This window comes from Malania oleifera, chromosome 8 (assembly GCF_029873635.1).
Source record: "Malania oleifera isolate guangnan ecotype guangnan chromosome 8, ASM2987363v1, whole genome shotgun sequence".
Lineage (NCBI taxonomy): Eukaryota > Viridiplantae > Streptophyta > Magnoliopsida > Santalales > Ximeniaceae > Malania > Malania oleifera.
In genome coordinates, this window is record NC_080424.1 from 31898950 (window position 1) to 31925604 (window position 26655).

The 26655-nt window shown below is 37.1% G+C and overlaps 1 protein-coding gene across 1 annotated transcript in view; it reads right to left on the reverse strand.

Moving 5' to 3' along the window:
- LOC131161367 (uncharacterized) overlaps positions 1-26655 on the reverse strand; it is a 71807-nt gene that overhangs the window by 13982 nt on the left and 31170 nt on the right. Inside the window, exon 8 of the mRNA XM_058117088.1 lies at positions 11329-11444. Within this exon, the coding sequence (XP_057973071.1) occupies positions 11329-11444 (116 nt within the window). The remainder of the gene's footprint in view (positions 1-11328; positions 11445-26655) is intronic.

Genomic DNA, 26655 nt, shown 5'->3' on the forward strand with positions numbered 1-26655 from the left:
TGCAAGCAACAACAAAAATAGCCAAAGCAGCAACACTCAAGTTTTCCACCTTGCTCCTAACTGCAAAAAAACCAATCATCCACAAAATAAGTGTTGGTGGAGGCTAGATGTAAGATGTCACAAGTGTGGTCAGTTAGGGCACATGGAAAGGATATGCAAGACTCAACAGCAACAAGGAGAAGCCAAGGCTGCTGAGGATCATCCTCAAGAGGAGCAGTTATTTGTGGTATGATGCAAGTGCTGAATTTGATCCGAGAATTTGAGATGCAAAAGATGAAAGAATCAGAAACAGACAAGGAATATTCTGACAGACTTCTTGGCATTGTCAACAAGGTAAGACTCCTTGGTACTGATTTTTCTGATTCTAGAATTGTTCAAAAGGTCCTAGTCACAATTCCTGAAAAGTTTGAGGCTACAATTTCATCTTTGGAAAATTCAAAAGATTTGTCAAGCATTACCTTGGCAGAATTATTGAATGCACTGCACTGCAGGCACAAGAACAAAGGAGGCTTATGAGGCAAGAAGGATCAGTGGAGGGTGCTTTTCAAGCCAAATCACAGAACAACAATGGTGGCAAAAATAAATAAATAAATAAAACAAAACAAAACAAAACAAAAAAAAACAAAAACAACAAGGCTGGAGGTTATGCAAGCAACAACAAAAATAGCCAAAGCAGCAACACTCAAGTTTTCCACCTTGCTCCTAACTGCAAAAAAACCAATCATCCACAAAATAAGTGTTGGTGGAGGCTAGATGTAAGATGTCACAAGTGTGGTCAGTTAGGGCACATGGAAAGGATATGCAAGACTCAACAGCAACAAGGAGAAGCCAAGGCTGCTGAGGATCATCCTCAAGAGGAGCAGTTATTTGTGGTATCATGCAAGTGCTGAATTTGATCCGAGAATTTGAGATGCAAAAGATGAAAGAATCAGAAACAGACAAGGAATATTCTGACAGACTTCTTGGCATTGTCAACAAGGTAAGACTCCTTGGTACTGATTTTTCTGATTCTAGAATTGTTCAAAAGGTCCTAGTCACAATTCCTGAAAAGTTTGAGGCTACAATTTCATCTTTGGAAAATTCAAAAGATTTGTCAAGCATTACCTTGGCAGAATTGTTGAATGCACTGCACTGCAGGCACAAGAACAAAGGAGGCTTATGAGGCAAGAAGGATCAGTGGAGGGTGCTTTTCAAGCCAAATCAGAGAACAACAATGGTGGCAAAAATAAATAAATAAATAAAACAAAACAAAACAAAACAAAAAAAACAAAAACAACAAGGCTGGAGGTTATGCAAGCAACAACAAAAATAGCCAAAGCAGCAACACTCAAGTTTTCCACCTTGCTCCTAACTGCAAAAAAAACCAATCATCCACAAAATAAGTGTTGGTGGAGGCTAGATGTAAGATGTCACAAGTGTGGTCAGTTAGGGCACATGGAAAGGATATGCAAGACTCAACAGCAACAAGGAGAAGCCAAGGCTGCTGAGGATCATCCTCAAGAGGAGCAGTTATTTGTGGTATCATGCTTTGCCACCAGCAGCTCCACAGAAAGCTGACTTATAGATAGTGGTTGTACAAACCACATGACTTATGATCGAGAGCTCTTCAGAGAGCTTGACAAGACTGCAATTTCTAAAGTTAGAATCGGAAATGAAGCACACATTGTAGTAAAAGGCAAAGAAACAGTAGCAATTAAATACCACACAGGTATGAAATTAATTTCTAATGTTTTGTATGTTCCTGAAATTAATCAAAATCTTTTGAGTGTTACTCGGTTGTTGGATAAAGGCTATAAGGTGTTGTTTGAAGACAAAAATTGTTGGCCTTACAAGGTTTAATACTCTATTTTGATGCTAACAAACAAGTAGGACTTAACATGCTTCGGTTGAATGTTGTGTTTTCTCAGGAATCAATGTTGAAAGTACTTATGTAGCATGGATCAAAGTCTGATAGCATGGATCAAAGTCTGAAGACCATAAGAGCATGATGATTAAAGAACATTAACATGAGAGCTCAAAGTCTGAATCAATGAAGAAATATCAAGAGGGTTTAAAGAGATGAAAGATCAGATAATTCTGAGAGATCAGAGACTAGCAACAAAGAAAGTTCAGAACAAAGAAGAATTTTTAAGTACTTAGGAAAAGTTTTTGTAAGTACTTTAAGTTTATTCAAATATGAAGTTTTCATTTTGAAGCTCATTAAGCAAAGAGACTTAGGGACCTTAAGATAAAACTTGGAATATGTTTTTAAAGTTAAAACAAATCTATATTCCAAGCAACAATGAGAGAGAAATCAAAAATTGACTAGAAAAGAAAAACATTCAGTGCACAGACGACTGTCTATAAATCGACAAACGACTGGCCAAATTAACAAGGCTTAAAACTCAAACACAGAAGCTTGACAGACGACTGTCAAGGCTCTGACAAACGATTGCCAGTGAAAAGTGAGAAAACTGTGAAGGTTTCACCATACGACTGTCCACCTTCTATGTTATTGAAAGGCTTGAAATTACACATGGACAAACGACTGTCACCATATGAACAGACGACTGCCACCTCATATTCTAGTGACAGACGACTGCCACTCAAGGGGCAGACAACTGTGACCTTTCTGCCTATGTTTTTATAGTTATATTAAATGGACAGACGCTGCCAGGACTTCACAGTCGTCTGCCTCGCGACATTTTTTTGTTTTCCAACGGATATAATTTTTGAAATTCAAATATTTGGAAACTCAAATAAGTTTAATATAAGGAAACAACTCTGAGTATTCTTGGGGAATAAGCAAGAAGATTTTCTACATCTATAAATACCCCTAAGACACATTGATTTCTACATCAAGATCATTAAGAAATCATATTCTGCTGTCATACTCTCTCATTTTGAATTTCTGAAAGTGCTTCAAATTGCTCTCATCCTTGCTCGAACTTAAGAGAAGTTTTGCTGAATCTCTCATTGTGTTTGATCATTGAGTTGTTGATTCTTTCATTGAAAGATACCTACGGTGATAAGTTTCTAAGAGCTTCATTCTAAAATTCATATTCTGAATTTACTAAAGTGAATAAGTGTTTCAAATTTGTACTAATCAGCTCTTTGAGGAGCAAGTTTTTGTACGTCTTGTTTTCTATCTTTGTAACAAGATTTGTTGACGGTTTGAGTATTGAATCGATGGACCAAACAAGGGGAGATTGTTTGGAGAAGGCGGGCTCTAGCCTTACCCAAGGAGTGCTTGTAACTAGTTTTCTTCCGGCTGATAAAGGAACGGGAATAGTAAATCCTTTGGCGGTTTTGCCAAGGGCGAGGACGTAGGCTGTGTTGAAGCCGAACCTCGTAAAAATCCCCATGTTCTTCTTTCTCTACTCTACTCTTTAATTTTTTAAAGATATAATTTGCGTGGTTGTTTTAAATTTCAATTATGAATGTTTGGTTGTTAAATAGACCGGAAGGTAATTCGTTTTGGATAAATCAGCATTGATTGCGGAAACCGAAAGGGACTACATTGGTTGATTATCCTTGGCCTATTAATCTGAAAGTTTATTTAAAAACTAAACATTGGGAAGAAGAATAATTGTGATACAGGGCTTATACTGAGTGCAGCAAATTTTCACATATATTGTTACATAAATTGAGTGTTTGATCTTGCTGTGTTGATTGTGATTGTTTCCAAGATTTACAACTTAAAAGAACTAATCCTAAAGGGACTATTTTTAAAAAAAAATTCAATTCACCCCACCTCTTGAGAAGCTATTCCTAATTTCAAAAATTATGTGATTAAAGATACAAAAGGCATGGAGGTGTTCAAAGTTCAAATGAAAGGCAAAGCTTTGCCTTGGATTCGATGAAAGAGGAGCAGGCTGTTGTACACAAAGAAGATAACAATACAGTGCTTTGGCAAAAGAGATTGGGGCATTTCCATCATGCCGCTCTACTTTTCATGAAGAAGAACAATCTGGTGAAAGGCTTGCCTGAATTAGAGGAGGAGTCTCCCAAATGTGTTGCCTATCAGTATGGAAAGCAAACCAAGCGTCCTTTTCAACAAAACAAGGCTTGGAGGGCTACACAGAGGCTGCAATTAATACACACAGATGTCGGAGTGCAATGAAAACACCATCATTGAATGGCAGTAAGTATTATATTGCCTTCATTGATGATTACTCTAGAATGTGCTAGATGTATTTTATAAAGCTTAAATCTGAGGTTGCTGACATCTTCGGGAAGTTTAAAGCTTGGATTGAAACTCAAAGCGGATGCAAAATGCAGGTGATCAAGTCTGATAATGGAACTGAATATACTGCTGAAGAATTTAACAAGTTTTGTGAAGATGCAAGCATTGAACATCAGCTGAACGCACCTTACACTCCTCAATAGAATGGTGTTATAGAGAGGAAAAACCAGACAATTATGGAGATGACAAGGTGCTTGCTTCATGACAAAGGGCTGCCAAAGAAATTTTGGGCTGAGGTTGTAAATACAACAGTTTTTCTCCTAAACAGATTGCCAACAAAAACTTTGCTAAAAAAGACTCCATTTGAAGCATGGTAGGGCTATAAACCAAAGTTGCTTAATCTGAAGACATTTGGTTGCCAATGTTTCTCTTACATCCCTCAAGTTAAGAGAGCCAAATTGGACAAAAAGTAGAATCTGGGTTTTTTGTAGGCTATAGCTCATTTTCAAAGGCCTACAGGATCTACATGCCAGAAAGCAACAAAGTAATTGTTAGCAAGGATGTACAATTCCTTGAGTTAGATAACTGGAGGTTGGAGAATGACAAGAAGCTTGAGGTTCAGGAGGAGAATGATGATATGGATGATGAACCTGTTAGAGGAACCAGACCACTCTCTGACATTTTATCAAAGATGTAATGTTGTCGTAATGGAGCCTGCAGAGTATGAAGAAGCTGCAACTGATCAGAAGTGGAGAGCTGCAATGAAGGAGGAGCTAAAGATGATTGAAAAGAACCAGACATGAGAATTGGTAGACAGACCTAAACACAAGAAAGCTATAGGAGTCAAGTGGGTTTACAAAACCAAGCTCAATCCTAATGGTTCTGTAAACAAGTACAAGGCAAGACTTGTTGTCAAGGGATATGCCCAGATGTTTGGGGTAGATTTTTCTGAAACTTTTGCCCCAGTTGCCAGGTTGGATACCATAAGGATGTTGCTAGCTCTTGCTGCACAAAAAGATTGGGTTCTACACCAAATGGATGTTAATTTGTCCTTTTTGAATGGATACTTGGAGGAAGAAATCTTTGTGGACAACCAAGCTACAATTTCAATTGCTAATAATCCAATGTTCCATAGCAAAACAAAACACTTCAAAATAAAATTTTATCTTCTAAGAGAGGTACAAATGGAAGGAGAAGTGCAGCTGATCTACTGCAAAACAGAAAATCAAAGTGCTGATATCCTAACAAAGGCACTTCCGAAGATTAGATATGAATTCTTGAGGCAGAAGCTTGGTGTATGCAGCTCCAGAGTCAAGGAGGAGTGTTGACTGGTGTGACTCATGAAGCTGAATCAATTTTATTTGTTGCTATTCTTTAGGAGTTGAATCAGTTTTATTTGTTGCTATCCTTTAGGATTATAACCATTTCTTCATGCTGATTTTTAGGCAGATTTTTCTGCAATTCAGTTGTCAATATGCTGCATAAATAGATAGTTTGTTGCTCAATAAAAATTAGCCTTCTGCAGTCTCTAAATCAGCTTCTCTCATTATCCTTAGTCTTTGGTTTTTTAAATATCCAACAGGTGGATCCTAGAAGAGTATGAAACAAACAGTTGTGAACCCACGCACTCATGGCACATACTATGTGTAAATTGGTACTTCGTATTCCACAATGTTAGCGTATGGAGTTGATGTGTGATAATCAAGTTGTTGTTCAGATTACCTCCAATTCAATCTTTCATAAGAGAATGACTCATATCGTAGTTGACTGTCATTTTGTCTAGGAGAAATTTGTGCAAAAGCTCATTGAAACCACTCATGTGAAGTCGATACACCAACTTTTTAATCTATTCAATAAAGATTTAGGTGGTGCTAGGGTTAAATCGATTTGTGAGAAGCTAAGAGCATATGACACACATGTCTAGCTTGAGGCAGAGTATTACCATGGTCTTAAATTACGAAATTGTTGAAATTTACGTCACCCTCCAAATTGAAATGATAGTCGATTTCCGTTGTACATAATTTCCATCAAAATTTCAACAAATCATCTGAAATTTATCGAAATCTTGAAACTATAGCGAAACTTATCAAAATTTTAACTATAAAATGAAATTTCCTCGAAATTCAAATAAGAGATTTAGGAGCAAAGTGAAATTTCTCTCTTAATTTGTTTTATTTTTTTAGTGAAACAAAAATATTAGGGCTTTTTATGAAAAAAAAAAAAACTTACAACAATATTTTATTTAATCATTCATGTCTAAATTATCATTATTTGTATAATAAATAATATTTAAATGATTTATGAATTTCATTTGTATTAACGGAGAATATGTTTAATGCATATTATCTTATAAATATGTTTGACACATTATATTACAACTTTTCCACCTTATGTACAACATAGATGTACTTAATTTGTAATATATTAGTCATAAAACTTATATTATTATGTCTATTAACCATTTCCAAAGTTTCATAAATGAATTCCTTGTTTTACTACTAATTTCCATTATTTTTGAAAATTGAAATCGAAATTTTCATTGAAATTTCTGCACTTTTGGAGCTTCAAAATTTGAGTTGAAATCGAAATTTACGACCTTGAGTATTACGTTAGTCATTGTGATGTACTTGACATATATTTTAAATAGAGGTGGAGACCTATGGCCGTGATTAGATCTTCTGATTTCAACAACATAGTAAACAACTCCCATCAAGTTTTTCAAAAATGCGGTGTACCTATAGGAAAGAGTTAGGGATTCAAGAAAGAAAGATCCTTACATTGGGGAGAAGAGGGACTGCAAAGCTCCTTCACTTAATTACAAGTTTCAATGACTTTTAACTCGCATCAAGGGTGAGTCCCTTTTTCCCCTTAAAAGTAAAAACTGGGTCGAATGTGTTTGGTAAACAGCTTTTCCAGTTTTTAAAAGCCAGCTTTTAGCTTTTTCGTTGATCTTTTAAAATGTTCAAGTTTGAAACTTTTAAAAGCTAAAAGTTAGATTTTTCTCCAACAAATTATTCAATTCCATCGTTGTCCATAATTTTTTTCAAAAATTACAAAACTATCAATGTTTTAATTATATTTCCTAAAAATATGTATCTATTTGTCATTTTAAATACTTTTAGACATTTTACAACTTTTTACCCAGAAGATAATGTTTTCTTTCTAACAACTCCATTTCACAGGGAGGCCAAAATTTTTTTAAATAATATTAAAATAACAGCTCCTACTTATGGTGTCCACTAGCCAAAAAACACATAAATACATTTTAAAACTAACCTTAAGCAGAAGTTAACACACTAAGAAAATTCTCATCATAATAGAACTCTTAAAAATTTTCAAAAATGTAAAAATATATCAAAACCAAACAAAAATGTTTATTGAACTCACAGGACAAATTAATTGCTGAATAATGTTCTTTTGGGTTCTATGCACACACTAATTATCTACTTATTCTTGCACCCAGTGTTCCAAACATTCATAAAAGAAAATGCAAAAGATCATGGAGTACATCTTTGAACATTAAACATTACACCTAGCATGCAAAGTAACATCTTGTAGGGAGTTTTCTTTCTTGTTTCTGCAAAATAAAAACACTAGTTTGAGCTCCAAGATCAGACTTGCATAATCAGCTATCTCCACCAAGACTGCAATTTATGAAAATCTTGTGAGGCTAACATCCCAATCGTTGATTCAAACCAAGGGTAACAAAAACATGGTGGGCATCAAACATGAAGGGTAAGCATACAAAATCAAAACACTCGGTTCAGCTTCAAGATCAAACTTGCATAATCAGGTGTCCCCACAAATACTGCAATTTATGAAAATTGCAAAAATCCTAATCATTGATTCAAACCAAGGGTGATAAAAACATGATGAGACTACAAACATGAAGGTGAGCATATATGCATTACACATTGATGCCTGATGCTGAAACACTCTTCAGACATGAAATTAGGATGTATCCCCAAGAGGGGGGTGAATTGGATTATTTAAAAATTGATTTGCGGAATTTTAAATACTTCAAACCTTAACTATATTATCTTCCAATTCAACCAAGATTTCAATTTAGCTATACAAGCTATGCAAGTAAGAAATCCTAAGTATGAATATGAATATCAATGCACAATCCGAATTTATAAAGTGAAATAAAAATTAATACAATCAAATAAGCCCTTCGTTTGGAATATGATTTCCAACTATGAACAATAATGTATTCAAGAATAAATTTAGTGATTCAATTTATGTCTCAATGATGTGATAGAGATTAAGAACTAATTTTCATCAACAAATAATTTTTCTTCCAAAACAGATTTTGTAAATCACTTGTTTAGCTTCAGCTCTTATGCCTTAATCTGAAAATCAATTTACAACTTGTTCCTCCTCAGATATATTACTTGCAGATTTAGAGTTATGTTTACCTGAAATTTTAATCCAACAACTCAACCATATAGCAGATACAAGTTCAATCACAACCAACCAATATTCAGCAAGACTCAGTCTTTACCAAGTTCAGAATTTCAGCACAATGATGTTCAACAAGAATCGATATTCAGCTGATTTTTTTTATATTCAGCAAGTTGATGATGAAAGTATCCAATATTCACAAGTATTTAATATTCAACAAGATTCAATATTTAATATAATTCGATATTCAGCACTATTCAATATTCAGCAAGATGATAAAGAAAATATATTCAAGCACACGGGTTATATCTTGCAGAAAGTAAAGACAGTAAGGAAGAAGAAGCTGAACACCGTTGTTTTTACAAGGTTCGGCCGCAGCCTACGTCTTTGCCCCAAGCAACCCGCTGTGAGGGTTTCCTTTACCAACTTTGTTACCAGGTGAAGTTACAACCTCTCTCTCTCTCAAAGGTGGAGTTCGCCTCTCTAACGAGAATCCCCTCTCGCTAGGCAACGATTCAATACCTGAACCGTTAAACAATACAACAAACAGCAAAGAATTTCTTGTACAATGAAAAGCTCCTCAAATGAGCAGATTAGTACACGTTAGATCCAAAAATAATACTTCAAATAAACAACACGAAAGTTCAAGCTCGAAAGTATATCACCAGAATTGATTCAAACGTGTGAGATTCGAAAGATTAGATCAGTTTTTTGAGAGAACTCAGTAAGAACACAGCAACTTTTCAGAAGAGTATAACCAAAAGAATTAAGAGTTTTTGCGTGTTGTTCATGTACTCTCTTACCCTAATGTGCGAGAATAATACGTTTAAATAGTGCACTAGGGTTTCAAAAACTTTCCTTTGAATTTTCTCTCAATTTGGAAAACAATCATGCAAGATTTGGAAACAAAATCAGCGTTGTTAAACGTTTAAACATAAGTATCAGTCGCCTATCTTCGAGGGGTCAGTCGTCTGTGCTCTTTTAAAATTAGTGCATTTTGGAAGTCAGAATGGGGTTCGTCGATTGTGCCCAATAGGTCAGTGGCTTGTGCCTATTCTGTTTGTATATTTTCAAACACAGAAGCACCACAGTAGCCTGATGACTTAACATCAGTCGCATGTCTTTTTAGCAAAACTTGTTTCTCAATATTTTTTATTCCAAACTTAATTCATATATTGGAAAACTTAATTTGGAAATTGTGAAACCATTTTCCATGAATAAAATCAGGTATCTAAGTCCAATGACATGTCTTAGGAGCTTCAATCAATCAATATTGAGTTTTGAAGTACTTACATGAGACTTCCATTTGACTATTCTATCTAAGTGCTTAAGCCTTCATGTTGTGAAGCTTCCAATATGTCTTTTGAGCTTTGTGCACTGCTTCAACGAGCTTCATGTCTCACATGACTTGAGCTTTCATGTTTATCATGTCTCATAGCCTTAAGTGTGATTATCCATTCAATCTCTTCAAGACATATCCACTTGAAACCTTAAGATCACTTAAGTCCTGAAACTCAAACTTGCATAGACATGTTAAGTTAAGTAACCTTGATTTGTTATCATCAAAACGAGATTAAACCTTGTTAGGCCAACAAGATACCAATTGAATTTAATGGGCACCTATGACAAAGTGGGCACTTAAGGGTGCGTTTGTTTCACATGATATAGTTTTGTTGGATTGGAATGGATTCAATAGTATTGGACTAGATTGGCTATGATAATTGTCCTATCCCATGTTTGATTTTCAATCTATGAGGAATAGGATAAGGATATGAGTGGAATTTTTTCTCCTTTTTGCTTTTTAGTTTTTAAGCTTTTAGTCTACCTTTGCTTGAATTTGACAGTGTGAGGAAACTGATCAGCCCTACCCTGAACATGTCCTATACTTTTGACGCATCAAACAAGGGCCAAAAATTGCTTAGCCAAGCCTAGCCACACTTTGCCCAAGAAACAAACACACCCTTAAATTCTTTTCACTTCTTAAATCATCCTAGTTTATTTCAATTACAATTTTAACTCATTTAAATATTTTTTAAACTCTTACAAGCTTTATTTGTCTTTTGGTTTTCCAAATAAAGATGTATTGAGAAAGGGGAAATAGAGATTACAACCTAAGAGAAGTCAAGAAATCCTGAAGGGGGAAAAAAATAAATAAAGAAAAAAACCTAATAAAAATAAATAGGAAAACCTCTCCTTAAATTCTTTTTGTTGTAAGACCATCTTATCCAAGAATTATTGAGCTTCCCATTAACCTCCACCAGAGGAGTGGGCAAAATTCCATCTTCACATTTATGCTCTTTACCCATTCCATCATCCTCAAAACTAGAAAGACCCTCCATACTTTCCATTAGAGATGGTGGCTTGTACAATATATTCCTCAGTAAATCAGACAATTTGGAAACATAACCATAGCATTCCCAAACCCCATCCAAAAGCAAACAACCATCGTAAGCAAACACACTAGTGTCATAGGCCACATAAAAAATATATCCAATATTCAAAAGTCAACATATTTGTGCAACACCCTATAAAAAATTTACACTTCAAGATATAGTCCCATAACAGGTTAACGTGAAATTCCACATTTCACCTACAAAATACTAAATTATCAAAAGTCAAAAAAAAAAATCAACAATTTCAAAATGGCTCAACATTGAATCAAAATTCTCAAATGCCAACCATAATACTTGGCTGAAATCACAAAGCCGTAAATGTATACTATAAGAAACTAAGCTATCAAATGCAATAAAAATGCAAACCTGTCCAGTTGTTATGTTCACAATGTGGACAGAACTGTCCTTTGAACCAGTGAGAGCAAGAGTTGACTCAGAATTTATTGCCAGGCATGTCAGTCCTTCAGTGTGATAAGGATGACCTAGAGTGGAGAACATTGTGTCAACAAAGTTGAATCAAATCAAGGAAAATATGCTTTGATTTTATTCAAAATTTCTTCATTGGAATGAAGTCAATGAAAATGGAATACAAAAAACAGCACCAAATATGGAATGCAATTGGGTTAAAAAGATGGAAGAAGTGTCCTGTAGTGCCTCTCCAGTTCTGCCCCCTTCCAAAACTGGGGATCAAGAGACAGGGGTAGCAATTTGATTGCAGGGAAGCTCCTGCATAACCAGGACACTCCTATTTTAGCATATTTCATGATATCTCAAGAGAACCAAACGAAAAGTTGAAGCAAGCTAAACGATGCTTTGGGCAGGAAAGGGAAATTTTGGTCTTAACAGAAAATGCTCACAGCAGCTCCAATAGTAATTTATTTTCTTATCTTTGTTTCCCAAGTTGTTTATGTAGATTACCCTAGAGTCCCTAGTGTAGTAGCCTTATCATGGATTAAGCCTATAAAAGGCCTATTATTTTAATCAGGGTAGAACTATAGTAGCCTTATGTGCTTTTTTTGGTGATCCCTTTCAATAGTAGCCTCTCCCTACACACACCTTCATTCTTACCATCTCCCTGATCAAAGTAAACAACAATAATTAAGCTTCTCGATCTGGGTCCCTATATGAATTCTTTTACTCCATTATGTATAAAAAGTTGGAGAGCTATCAAATCATGCTTTCTCAATCCAAGTTATGTTAGATGTACCTCTTAGTACCTGGACTGCTATTTGGTCTATGCTGCAAGTGCACAACCCATCTAATTTTACCTTCTATATATGTTGTTTCTTAGTTGACCAATTTGCTAATCGACATAGCTGTCCAATAGAACTCTTCTTATAGTTTTAAAGGAACAATACAATCACCCAACACACCTAATGCACTTTGCCATTTTATTCAACCTACTTTAACCCTATGCATCACATCATCAATTTTTCTCATACTTGCATGATAGATCTAAGATAACAAAATTTACTACTAGAACTTTCTTTCAGATAGCAAAAAATTAACTAATAACTAAGAGGAAGCACAAAAGGAGGAGGATAAAGATATCCTCCACAAGGTATATCTAATTACAAAGCGTTGCCCTCCAATCTCTTTGAAGATCACAACAATATCCCCTCAAAAATTCGAAAAGAATGTGCCCAAAAAGAAGCAAACAAATTAACCCTATCACACAGCTGGGCAGGAGAGGTCAATTTACCTTTAAATATTCTTGCATTCGTCTCAAACCACAGCATGCAGAAATTGCATGCACTGCACATAACAAAAGGCCCTCCTTTCTCTACTCTTCCCAATACTACACATCACAAGCAAGAACGCTTACATGTTTCGAGGAGCCACCCATATTTAATTGAAACAGGAAAAAAGAACACCCCAAAGATTCCTTGCCGCCCGATAATGAAGAAAAATGTGCAAATTAGTCTCATTGGACTCATGGCACAGCACACAAATATCTGAGCTATGAGCCTTATAGGACAATTCATTTTGTTTTAATACTAATAAGAGAAAGAGTCTAAGTAAAAATCTGGGGGGCCCTAAAAGGAATTGTAGTCTTCCAGATGGCATTATATAGAGGAATAGGACGAGGCATTGCAGATTTGACAGATGAGAAAAGAAAGATTTAGAAGAAAAGGAACCTAAAGAATCCCCTACCTAGACCCTGGCATCTTCCCTATCATGAGAATGAAAGAATCCAACACGCTCAACAAAGAAGTAAGTTCATCAACTTCTCTTTTGCTAAGGCTCCTAAAGAAGTGGAAATCTCGATAAAAAAAAAAAAAGCCTCCTTTAGAACAGAAAAAAAACTGTTACTAATGCATTGTGAATGGTAGATGAGCTAAACAAGCAAGGCAACAATGGCTCCAACGAAGTCTCACCAACCCAAAAATCTAACCGGATTCTATTGTCATTGCCCACTTTGAAATGAGTTAAGAGGAAAGTCACCTTGAGAAATGAACTTCCTAGGGCTTGCATGGGAAATATTGCCACTTCCTCTAGTATCCCGCCAATTTCGATGAACTCCATACTTGCTTTTAATAACCTAATGCCATGCTTAGCGCAGCGTGGGGGGTGGGGGGTGGAGGAGCTAATGCCATAGGAACCAGCAGCTAAGGGGAATCCCCATAACCATTTTCCTATCAAGGAGATGTTTCTAGATACCACATTACCAAGCCCCAAATCTCCTTAAAACTTAGGTTTCCTAACCACGTCCCAACCTACAAGATGATCCCTCTTATTTGCCCCACTACCTAAAGAAATCTTTCATCATTTTCTCCAGAACTCTTGCCACACTCACAAGAACCCTAAAAAGTGACAAGAAATAAATGGGAATGTTAGAAATGGACCCTAGAGATAAGTAAGCTCTTTTCCACCCTTCCAACCTTTTACCCACTCTCTAAAATGGATCCCTGAAAGCAGCAGGCAAAGGAACCAAGGTATGACAAGAGCCAAGTCAAAGAAGCACAACCAGCTAGAGTCTCATATAGTGATATCCAAATCAATGCCAGCCTCTTAGACTTGTTGGTCTTCAACTGTGAAAACTTCTAAAAACTTCTTAACAAAATGTAAACCTTCCAAAATTTCCAAATGTCAACTTACCACTTTACCTAAAAGCTCAAGCTATTAGGTGTGGGCCAACAGTGTGATGTAGGACAAGAAGCAAGACTTTGGGAAGATCCATGTTGTAGACTACTTAAGAAGAATTGTATTGAGAATTGTTGGGTTTAATTAGTAATTTATTATGCATTTAGTTTAATTAGTATAATATTATGTGTATTTTGGGGGCTTGTTTGTAATATATGTGTAATGTTGGGGCATGTTGGTAATGTAATTTAGTTTTAGGGGTTTAGGAGTAATTTCATGTGTTTAGAGGCTTTCTTATAAATAGTGTGAAAGCCATGATGTAGGAGTTATTGATGAATTTGAATTGGAATTGAACATGAGTTCCCTCCTAGTATCTCCTGTCTCCTCCCTTCCTCTTTTCTATTTCTTCTAATTTCTCCATGGCTGCAGAACCTTGATCCTGCCCCTGCATCACAATGTATATCAGGCCTTAACACTCACCCGCACGTGCAGCCTAACAGTTTGTGGAGAGATAAACAAACAACAAACAACACCCATTATAGGGGCTAAGATAATTCTTAACAAACAAACAATAAAAGCAGGCAACAAAACTAGAACCCAGGACCTCCTGGTAACAGCTCTGATACCATGTCAAATTACCGCTTTGCCTAAAAGCATAAGCTATTAGGCTGTGGTCAACAATGTATATCAGGCCTATTATCCTCCAAAAGAAAATGGTGTCATATATGAAGCGAAGATGGGACACCTCAATCTCCTCCATCTGAACTCTTTTTTTTTATAGCAAAAGAAAATATCATTAATATGAAAATAATTTGCATGAGGGAGAATGAGGTATCTTCTGAAAAAAAAAAATGGAATAAACCAGGAAAAAAAACAACAAAAGAAAAAAGATCAGCAATCCAGCAGGTTCCTCCAATCTTTTTGTGACTCCTGGAAATTAATCCCTCCGAAAAAACCAAAACTAGTGCACAACATGCGCACAATAGTGAGGCCAGATAATGGATTTTATCCCAAACCAGCACTCCATTTAATTCCTTCCCAAAGAATATGCGTGCACTTCATAAAACTGCCCTATCCTTCCTTCTTCCAAAGGCCGCAAAAGAAATGGCTAACAGTTCTTCCACCAAAGAAGGCAAAGCCAGCTCTCGTGTAATACCAAAAAGCTTATTCCAAATCCTCCAAGCAAATTCACAGTACAAAAGAAGATGGGAAGCTGTCTCAGAGTTTATGTAACAAAGCACACATACATTGGGATAGAGAGCCTTCAAAGGTCTCCAGATTTGCAGCAAGTTATTAGTATTTATTTTATTAAACACAAAAACCAATTAAAAGCCTTAATATTGGGGGAGCCTTGGCCTTCCAAATAAAATGATAGATTGGGAAAGAAGAGTTAGAATGGATCAAGAATTCAAAAAAAAAAAAGATTTGCAAGAATGCACCCCCAATTGATCCAAAGACCAAGAATGAGTATCCCTCCTTCATGAAAGGTTACTCCCATAATCCCATTCAATAAAGATAACAAAGAAGACAACTCCACCATCTCCCTATCATTAAGAGGTGAAATTAGGATGTATTCCCAAGAGGGGGGTGAATTGGGTTCTTTAAAAAAAATTTACAAAATTTACTTCAACCCTTAATCACTTTAACTTCTAACAGTTTCACAAATACTATTTCGATTTAGTTATTGAACAATACAAACAAGGAGTCTCAGATATAAATGTAAAACTCAATATACGATCTGAATTATGAAATAAAGGATTAATACATTCAATTTAGTCCTTATTCAGAATATAATTTCAGCTTGAATGAGTAAGGTTTACAACAATATATTCAAGAATAAATTCAATGATTTGATTTATACTTTAATGACATAATCAATAATAAAATCTGAATTTCAGCCACAAGCGATATTTTCTTTCAAAACAGATTTCTGCAAATCACTTGTTTAACTCCAGCACTTATGCTTTAATATGAAAACCAATTTACAACTACTTTCTCCTTTACTTACTAAATCAAAGTTATATATATTTATCTGCAATTTTAATTTAACAGCTTAATCATATAACGAATATAAGCTCAATCACAATCAACCAATATTCAGCAATATCCAATATTTACCAAGATCAATTTTTCAGCATCATACAATATTTCACAAGATTAGATATTCATGGAGTTCCAATATTTAGCAAGATTTAATATTTACCAAGATTCAATATTCAGCACTATTTAATATTCAGCAAGATAATGATGAAAACATAGTCAAGAACGCAGATTATATCTTGCAGAAAATTAAAGTATAGGGAAGAAGAAGCTCAACACCGTTGTTTTTACAAGGTTTGGCCGCAGCCTACATCTGTGCCTCCAGCAACCCGCTGAGAGGATTTCCTTTACCAACTTCGTTACCAGGTGAAGTTACAACCTCTCTCCCTCAAAGGTGGAGTTCGCCTCCCTAACGAGAATCCCTTCTCGCTAGGCAACGATCCAACAATTCTGAATTGTCAAACAATACAACAACAGCAACAATTGCTTGTACAAGAGAAAAGCTCCTCAAATGAGCAAATTAGTACACGTTAGATTCAAAATAATATTTCAAATAAACAATATGAAAGTTGAAGCTCGAAGTATATCACTAGAACTGATTAAGAGAGCGAGTTACGAAGGATCAAATCGGTTTTTCTCTGAGTTGTAAACAAGAACACAGCAGTCGCCTTATGAAGACAAGAGTATACAGAAATTGTGTGTGCCGTTCACTTTTCAAAATGTGTTCTTGCCCTAATGTGCGAGAATAATAAGTTTAAATAGTGCACTAGGGTTTTAAAAAGTTTCCTTAAGGTTTTCTCTTAATTTGGAAACCAATCACGCAAGATATGGAAACGAGATCAGCACTGTAATTCGTTTAAACATACACATCAGTCGCCTGTCCTCTAAGGGTCAGTCACCTGTGCTCTTTTAAAGTCAACGTATTCTGAAAGTCAGAATGGTGTTAGTCAACTGTGCCCAATAGGTCAATTGCCTGTGCCTAATCTATTTGTATATTTTCAAAACAGTAGCATAGAGTCGCTTGATGATTTATCATCAGTCACTAGTCCTTTCAGTAAATCTTGTTTTTCAATATTTTTGGTTCCAAACTTAATTCATGTAATGAAAAACTTAATTTAGACTTTGAGAAAACATTTTCCATGAATTAAATCAGGTATCTAAGTCCAACAACATATCCTAGGAGCTTCAAGCAATCAATATTGAGTTTTGAAGTACTTACATGAGACTTCTATTTGACTATTCTATCTAAGTGCTTAAGTCTTCATATTGTGAAGCTTCCAATATGTCTTCTGAGCTTTGTGCACAGCTTCAACGAGCTTCATGTCTCACATGCCTTGAACTTTCATGTTTATCATGTCTCATAGTCATAGCCTTAAGTGTGATTATCCATTCAAACTCTTCAAGCATATCCACTTAAAACCTTAAGATCACTTAAGTCCTGAAACTCAAACTTGCATAGACATGTTAAGTAACCTTGATTTGTTCTCATCAAAACGAGATTAACCCTTGTTAGGCCAACAAGAGGTCTCTTAAAATGGAGATTCCGAGAAACCAAAGGACTACTCAGATCCCCAAAAAAGAAATATATGGCTCTATTTTGCTCAAAGCTCAACCAAAAAAGACAAAGGAAAGATGTCAAAAAGGATGTTTTTCCTAGCCAAGGCTCTTTCCAGAAATGGATTCAATAACCCCTTCCCACCTCAAGTTTAGTGTGCAGGGTGAAAGAAGGATAAATCTGAAAAATGGACCTTCACAAATTCCCCAGAGAACATATTAACATTAATACCCCACCCATTCTCATCCAACCAAACTTGCTTTCTTATTAATCTATGCCAAAAAGACAATTCTTCTAGAGGGAAGCACCATAGCTATTTAGCTAAAAGAGCTGTGTTTTTAGACACCAGCTTACCAAGACCCAACCCTTCCTCCTTTACTGATCTACAGACCTTGCCCCAGCTTAATGAGTGGTCCTTGTGACTCCCCACACCAGACCATAAAAAGTCTCTCAAAATTCTCTCAAGCTTGCTCATAACCCCCATCAAAATCTTAAAAACAAATAAAAAAAATAACAAAATGCTAGAAAGACAAGCCTAAATCAAGGTTATTCTTCCCTCAAAAGAGAAAAGAAGCCCCCTCTAGCCATCTAATCTCTACATCACCCTCTCCACTACTGGGCTCTAAAAATATGCAGCTTTAGGATTGCCCCCAAAAGAACCCCTACGTAAGTCAAAAGGCCAATCCAGAATTCCACAACCCACTTCAATAGCCTATTCCATGACTCTCTACGGGCACATTCAAAGATGCTAAACCACTCTTCTCCATATTGATTTTAAGATTAGACACCCTCTTGAAAATTTAGAGAATGCCCAAAATTCTCCTAAAAGAGGGGCTATGGTCATCACATAAAAAATGGCATAACCGCAAACTGGAGATGGGAAACCACCACTCCCTCTCTCCCTACTTCTAGACCTCTAACCAACCCCCTCTCCACAACCCTATCCACCATCCTACTCAACAAGTCAGCTACAAGGATGAATAAAATGGGGGATAACAGGTCACCTTGTCTTATGCCCCTAGAAGTGCTAAACCAGGATTTGTTCACCATTCACAATCACCGAGAACCACACATTAGACAAGAAACCTCTTATCCAACAACACCAACACTCACCAAAACCCTTCTACCAAGAGCTTTATCCAAGAAACTCAAATCCCTTTAAAATATGCTTTCTCAAAATCTAATTTAAAGTGAACCCCCACTTATTATTCCTACAAACATCCTCTCCACCTCATTGGTGACTAGAATAGCATCCACTATTTGTCTCTCCCCCCCCCCCCCCCCCCCAATATATATATATTACTTTGAGCTCTAGAAATAGAATCAATAAGCACCACACTCAACCTATTAGCTAGAGCTCTAGTGAAAATTTTATACATAGAAGAGACAAGACTAATAGGTCTAAAATCTTCAACCTTAATAGATCTAGATTTTTTAGGTACCAAGGCCATAAATGAGGGATTGATGCTTTTGCTAAAAATCCCATTACTAGAGAATTTAGTAAAAACTTTCAGCAAATCGCTCTTAACAACCTCCCAACAATCTTAGAAAAAGGCAAAATATTAAAACCACCTAAGCTTGGATTCTTATCACTTCCCATCTCGGAAACCGCCCCCTCACTTCCTCCTCATCATACAGTCTTTCTAACCAACTCTTCTGATAAGCATTTATAGGATTCCAATCTAACCCGTAACATTTTCTACAATGATCCTCCTCCGAATACAAATTCTAAAAGAAGTTAGTAATAATGAAAAAAAACGGAAGCGATTTGAACTTGGTCATTGGTGACTCTCCCTCCCCTCACATCTAGCTCCCTAATCAAATTTTTACTCCTCTTACCATTAGCTAGCTAGTGAGGGGGCTAAATGGCAAGACCAAAAGAACAGTCATTATATCCTTTCTCACTATAAAGGGGATGTCATTTATTTCTAGGAAACTAAGTTGAACTTTTAAACATCTGGCCAGTAAATATCCTATAGGGTTCAAAAAGTTGTAGGTGGATTGCGCAAAATGTTGCAGGTACAGCAGGAGGGATCCTCATCATGCAAAATGGTTTGGTTGTGGAACTTTTAGATCATTATATATGTTCTTTCTTGATGTCCTGCCTGTTCAAGACTTTGGATGACAACTTCTCGTACATCTTCAGTGAGGTCTATGGTCTTGGCGAAGGTCCTTCTAGGCATCTCTTTTTGGATGAGCTTGTGGAAGTTACGAATAAATGGGAGGCCCCCTAGGTTACTGGAGGGGATTTCAATTTGGTTTTGCATCCTCATGAAAGGAGTGGGAGTTCCTTGGACTCCACTAGCATGCAAGATTTCCATGAATTTTTTTTTATTTTGGCCTTATTGACCTCCCCCTCATTAGAGAGGGGTCTCTTTAAACCAGACTAGAATGCCAACCAGAGATCACAACAATCCAATGGTCCATGACAGCCTAAATGGGAGAAATAGTTCCTTCGAAGGATCTTCTATTCCTTCGCCCCTACATTGCCCAAAAAATAGCAAGGGGAATGAGAGAGAGAGATCTTCTTCCTTCCTTATTGATCTAATCCCTTTCCAAGATCACGGTTACCTCCCACCATAGCTGCAGTGACCCACTTTTGATTTACAATGGAGATGGCTAAGTTCCACAATTTCTTGGTCCATGAACAATGCAGAAGGACATGATCAAACGATTCCTCCTGCTCTAGATATAAAAAGCATCTATTGACAAGCGAGAAACCTTTTTTTGAAGATTGTCTATAGTAAGGATTTTCCAGGAGTAGCTTCCTATGTGAAAAAAGGCAACCTTTGAAAGGGCAATCATTTTCCAAATCAACTTCCAAGAGAAGTTAGTGCTGCTCTCAGCCGGGGAACTAAGCTACTCGTAGAAAGAGCTGACAATGAAGTTCCCATCTTCACTCAAAATCCATTTGGGCTCATTGGAATTGGCCTAACAATGAGATTTATAGAGATCGCTGAAAAAATCTATAAGAGTATCAAGTTCTCAATTAAAAGCATTTCTATTCAAAGGAATATCCCAAACAATCCCTTGACAAATGAAATGGCCCAGTTGAAGACCCAAAAAATTCCCGGGTCTATGGCTCAGCCACCCAAGAGAAGTACCTTCCAAACTTCCTTTGTGGAAAGAACTTTCGAAAAATAAATGGGTTCAGATGTGTTCCTTCCAATCACCACAAATGTGGTTTTTTCCTAGAAGTTGTGCCTTCTTCTCTTCTTCACAATTTCCTCAAATAATCGCCTGGCACTTTCCTCGAAGCCTTCAAAAGATACCCTGATAGTTTTACCAAATTCATTTTGCGAAGCATCCATTAGACACCTACAGATTGAAATCAGTGCAATCAAGTCCCAACACATATAACTCCCTTAAAGGCAGAGAAGGGGGACTGCCATCAGCATTTAACATATCTGCGGCTGTTGCAGGGATGATTGCCAAACTACCCACCTCAGAAGCTAAATTGAGAGGCTTTACCAAAAGAAAGGTTGCCATCCAGAATAGGGCAAGCATGCTCCATCAGGTTTTGCTGGATTTGCTGAAAGTTAGAAGACCCAAAGAGGGCTTGCTGCGAGTCCAAAGAACCAAAAGGGCGACAGCTCAAGGGAAAAGGGGAGAAAGGTCGCAGGCTTAATAGGAGCAGAAAAAGGGAGGCCAATGGTGAAACCACCTAAGCTTGAACAAGAGGGGCTCGAAGAAAAACAAGCCCACAACTCCTTGAAACTTATGCAAGGAAAGAGGCAAGAAGTAAGCTCGAAAGATTTGGAAGGAAGAATCTTAGGAGCCTCATAGATGACACATGCAAAAGATCCTCACACACCTTCACCAACTTTGACTGAGACTTGGTGACAGACATCCTAAAACAACCCTTGTAATGAGGGCACACACATTCTACCTCAGGGAGAGACAAAAATGCAGCACTTCTAGGACCAGCAGGGAGGCTTGGCTAGAACGGCTTGAACACCTTTGGAAGGAATGGAAGGCTAGGAATCATTCTAAGACCTAGCTTCTTCACAGCTGAGCAGAATTTAGATCATCCTTTCGAATCAGGACCCTTTGGTATGGCAATGACCCTCTAACCTCCTTCATTGATTTCTATTAAGGCAAGGAACCTTCCAAAACAATTTTCTTTAAGTTGGAAAAGCAATGCCTTCTCTTTTGATCCCCAACATCGAAACCAAGAGGAAGGCCTGGCACTGAGGGAGCTCTAGAAATCATTTAGGGCAGCCAAGAACTATTTGATTTCACCCACATCAAGAAAAATGGAGACCTTGCTACATTTGCAATTTAGAAACCCTGAGGAGGTTGATCTTTTCCCCATCAAGAGCTAAGGACTCCCTTTGAATGAATTTGGCCAACTTGCCATCAAATGCCGGAAAGAGGGAGTGCAACAAGAGTGATAGCAAGATCTTAACTTTCGATTTTGACTAAAATTTCAAAGCTCCAAAAGTACGAAAATTTTAATGGAAATTTCAATTTCAATGTCAATTTTGATTTTGATTTTGATTTGAAAAAACGATGGAAATTAGTAGTAAAGCATAGAACTCTTTTATGAAACTTTAGAAATGGTTAATAGGCATAATAATGTAAGTTTTAGGGCTAGTATATCACAAAATAAATACATTTATTTGTGTATGAGGCGCTATAGTTGTACTATAATGTGTATTAAACATATTATGTGAATATAAATGAAATTCATAAATCAATTATATATTATTTATTATGTAAATAAAGATAATTTAGAGATGAATGGTTAAATAAAATGTTGCTGAATGTTTAATTTTTCATGTAATTTCTAAAGCCCTTGCAATAATCTTTTGTTTCAATCAAAAAGAAATAAATTAAAAGAGAAATTTCACTTTGCATCTAAACCTCGCATTTGAATTCTAAGGAAATTTCATTTTGTGGTTAAAATTTCGATAAGTTTCATTAAAAGTTCGAGATTTTGATAAATTTCGGATGATTTGTTGAAATTTTGATAGAAATTATGCAAGACAGAAATCGACTACCATTTAGATTTTGAAGGTTAAAAGCGAAAATTTTGATAGAAATTTTGATAATTTTGTGGAAATTTAAGATCATGAAAGACAGCAGCTGAACAAAGAAGAGGCCAGAACTTCTGGGAGAGAGAGAGGCTTCGAGACTAGGGGAGAGGATCGAGTTTGAGGGAGGGTTCACAAGTCACTCTAGAGCTCTGAGGAAGGATGTAAAGCTTCCAAGGTTCGAAGAAAACAATCTTTGAAGGGGAGAAAATGGTCAACATAAGAGTGCTTTGTGAGTGACTCTAGGGCTTCGAATGGAAAGCTGCAAAGCTTCCAAGGTTCAACAACACACCCTCGCTACTTCCCTTCACCGACAACAATGGAGGTTCTCTTCTCGTGTTTTTTCCTAAACTAGAGAACCCATTCGACCTCAACTCCCCTATAGCTTGAGTTGTCCTCTTCTTGTCCTCTTTCTACAAACCCTCTTTTAAGCAGTCCTCCTCGTTGTGGCTCCTTGAATCTTGAGAAGAAATCTGGGCTCTAAAAAAATCCATACCCCAAGCAAATTCTTGGTTTCGTCAGACAAGGAATAATAATAGAACCCTCACTTTGAAGCTGAACTCAAACAAGTTTGGGAACTACCTTGCCCTTATGGAGACTAACAGTGGTGGTTGGAGAACATTTGATTTTCTGGAGGGGTTTGAATCCAACGGATGGATGAGGATATCCTCCTCGGCAGCCGAGCTAGGCCACTGCCTTTTTTCTCCTACAAAGAAAGGCTTAACATTTCCAGTCATTCAACAGGTAGAGAAGAATCCTACAGCCTCCCTATTCGATTTGAACCCAATTCTCAACATATCAGCTCTCTTGTGCTCTTGCCCTCATTATGGCAAGCCTTTCTATTGCTGAATGGTGGCTTGACACCCAACTCACAAGTTATGGGGAAAACGAGTATGCTCATGCAATCCTTCATGAGTGTTGGGGGGAGAAGAGTAGTGGTGTAGACAACTCCTTGGATTTCCATAAGCAAGATAAAGGTAGGCCCAAAGCCTTTGTCTCATTTGAGAATGTCAGAGTGGGCCTTAACTTGGGCCTTGGAGCTACAGATACAAGGATCTTTTTCGTCCTTGCAGTCCGCTTTGCACAGTGAACTATGGAATAATAGGAGGATGCTTAGAAATGGTGGGGCAAGCGGCATGTAGTAGTTGAAACCCTTATTTTAAATCATGTTAAGGAAAATCATTTCCTAGAGCATGAGGGGTCTTAACGACAAATCCAAGAGGATTGTAATTAAGTCCTTTCTTAAGGACCTCTAGGGCTTGCAAGAAACTAAGGTGGAGATAGTGGAGCAGCTCTTGATTAATGACCTTTGGGATTGAGACGCTTGTGATTGGATATCCTTTGGGGCAATAGGCAGCTCAAGGGGTATACTAGTCTTGTGGAAGCCTAGTGTTGTTGAATTGTTGGACCACTCCATCAACTCCTTCTCACTGTCTTGTTTGTTCAAAAGAACAAATGATAACTTTAAGTGGATTTTCACTGGGGTTTACAACCTAGGTGAAGGACCCCCTAGGTCTCTTTTCTGGAATGATCTCTTTGAGATTAGGAGTAGATGGGATGCTCCTTGGATTATTGGAGGCGATTTCAATATGATTGTGTATCTACATAAATGAAGTGGGGGTTAGCCTTGAGGCCAGTAGCATATGAGAATTCCTTGACTTTATTAGTGTGAATGCCCTTATTGATCTCCCTCTCATTGGTGGCAATTTCACTTGGTCCAACTCTAGGGAGCTGCCTTCCTTTTCAAGGATCGATAGGTCCCTCATTTCGGTTGAGTTGGAACTTCATTTTCCTCACGTGATTTAAATTCTACTTCCTAGGCCCATCTCAGATCATTTCCCTTTCTCCTTTGACAAGGGGGGAGTTAAATAAGGGCCAATTCCCTTTCACTTTGAGAATATGTGGTCAAAACATGATAGTTTCAACGAGTTAGTGAAAATTTGGTGGTCATCTATTCGGGTCACAATGTAGGCTAGTTTTGTGCTCGTCTCAAAGTTGAAAGAAATAAAAGAAAAGCTAAAGATATGGAAGAAAAACACATTGGGGAATGTCCAAGTGAAGAATATTGTTATCCTTAATGGCATCAAAAAGCTTGATAAGCAAGAAATAATCCAGGGTCTTGATGATGAATAGAGAGCCAAAGGAGCTATGCTTAAAAAGGAATTAAACGACGTTATTAAACTTGAAGAGATGTCTTGGAGGCAGAAACTCAGAGCTTTGTGGCTCTGCCCGCGGGGGGGGAGAGACTATAATACAAAATTCTTTCATCGGACAGCGAATGCTCACCGTAGAAGTAACACCTTATCCAACACAAAAAATGGGGAAATCACCTTAACTAGGGAAAAGGATTTTAGAAAGGTATTTGTTATTTTTATAAAGACCTTTGCACTGAACCCAAGAATTGAAGACCTACAATGGAGGCAATAATTTTATATCTCTTAGTTCTTTCATTGTGGGGTGGCTTAAGAGACCCTTTGAAGAAGTAGAGGTCTTCCAAGCTATTAAAAACTGCAATGGGGATAAAGCGCTTGGACTAGGATGGTTTCTCCTTAGCTTTCTTTCACGCTAACTGGAGACTTCTCAAGCACAACATATTAAATGTGTTTGAGGAGTTTCATAGATCAAGAAAATTCATCAATTGCATCAACACCACTTCTGTCACTCTTGTTCCAAAGAAAGTTGGGGCTTCTATTTCTACCCTATTAGCTTGGTGGGAAGCTTCTATAAAATCATTGCCAAAGTACTAGCTGAGAGGTTCAAAAAAAGCAATATCGGAAGTCATTTGTTAGTATCAGCATGCTTTTGTGCCTAGAAGACAAATTGTGGATGCTACTCTTATTGCTAATGAGGTGGTGGATGCCTATCTAAAGGAGGAAAAAGGGTAATAGTGTGCAAACTGGATATGGAAAAACATTGGATCATTTCAACTAGAACTTCCTTCTTAATCTCCTCAGGAAAATAGGCTTTAGGGAGCTTTGTTGTAGTTGGATTGCTCGATGCATCAAAACCCAAGCTTCTTACTGCTCATAAATGGCTGCCTTTATGATTTCTTTCGCTTATCAAAAGGCTTGGGACATGGAGATCCCTTGTCCATTTTTCTATTTATTTTGATTATGGGGCTGCTTAGCCTCATGCTAATGAAAACTACTAAAGGAGGGATCTTTAGAGGTCTCAATGTGGGCAAAATTGGAAGGTATTACCTAAAAGCTTAAGCTATTAGGTTGTAGGCCAACAATGTATATCAAGCTTTAACACTCCCCCACACATGCAGCCCAACAGGATGTGGAGAGATAAACAAATGATAGATAACACCCATTACAAGGAATACAACAATTTTTTTAAACACCACACAATAAATGCGGGCAATGAGACTAGAGCCCAGGACCTCCTGGTAACCATCTTTGATACCATGTTGGATTACGGTTTCACCTAAAAGCTCAAACTTGTAGGTAACATGGTAATCCAATATGGTATCAGAGCTGACAGTTTGAATTGCACTCAAGTGTTCATGCATACGTTCCTGCGGATATTGATCCCATAGAAGAGGAGCGGTGGATCCCACAGATGCTAATCCTATAGATGAGTAGATTCCCATGGTTTCATGCTCTTTCCCATGGTTGAGTCATGGCTCCTAGTTGGTTGCATGACATGAAGGTGATCAAGTAATGACTTCCATTCAAGAGGGAGTGCTTGGAACTCACAAATGAGGGGGAGATTGTTGAGAATTCCACTTGTGAGTTTGTCCTACATTGAAAAAATAGAATGGAAGATCGGTGCTTATATAGATGGTTGGGCCCAAAACCCAATAGGCTTAAGATTTTATGTCAAGTTGGTGCTTACCCATGCATATTAAGCCCACCATGGACTTCCCAAATCCTAACAAAAGGCTTACAGAAGTTTCTCATCTTCTTTTCGCATATGATACTATCATATTTTGTGAATATGACCCCCCTCATATCCTCAACCTCCAATGCATTT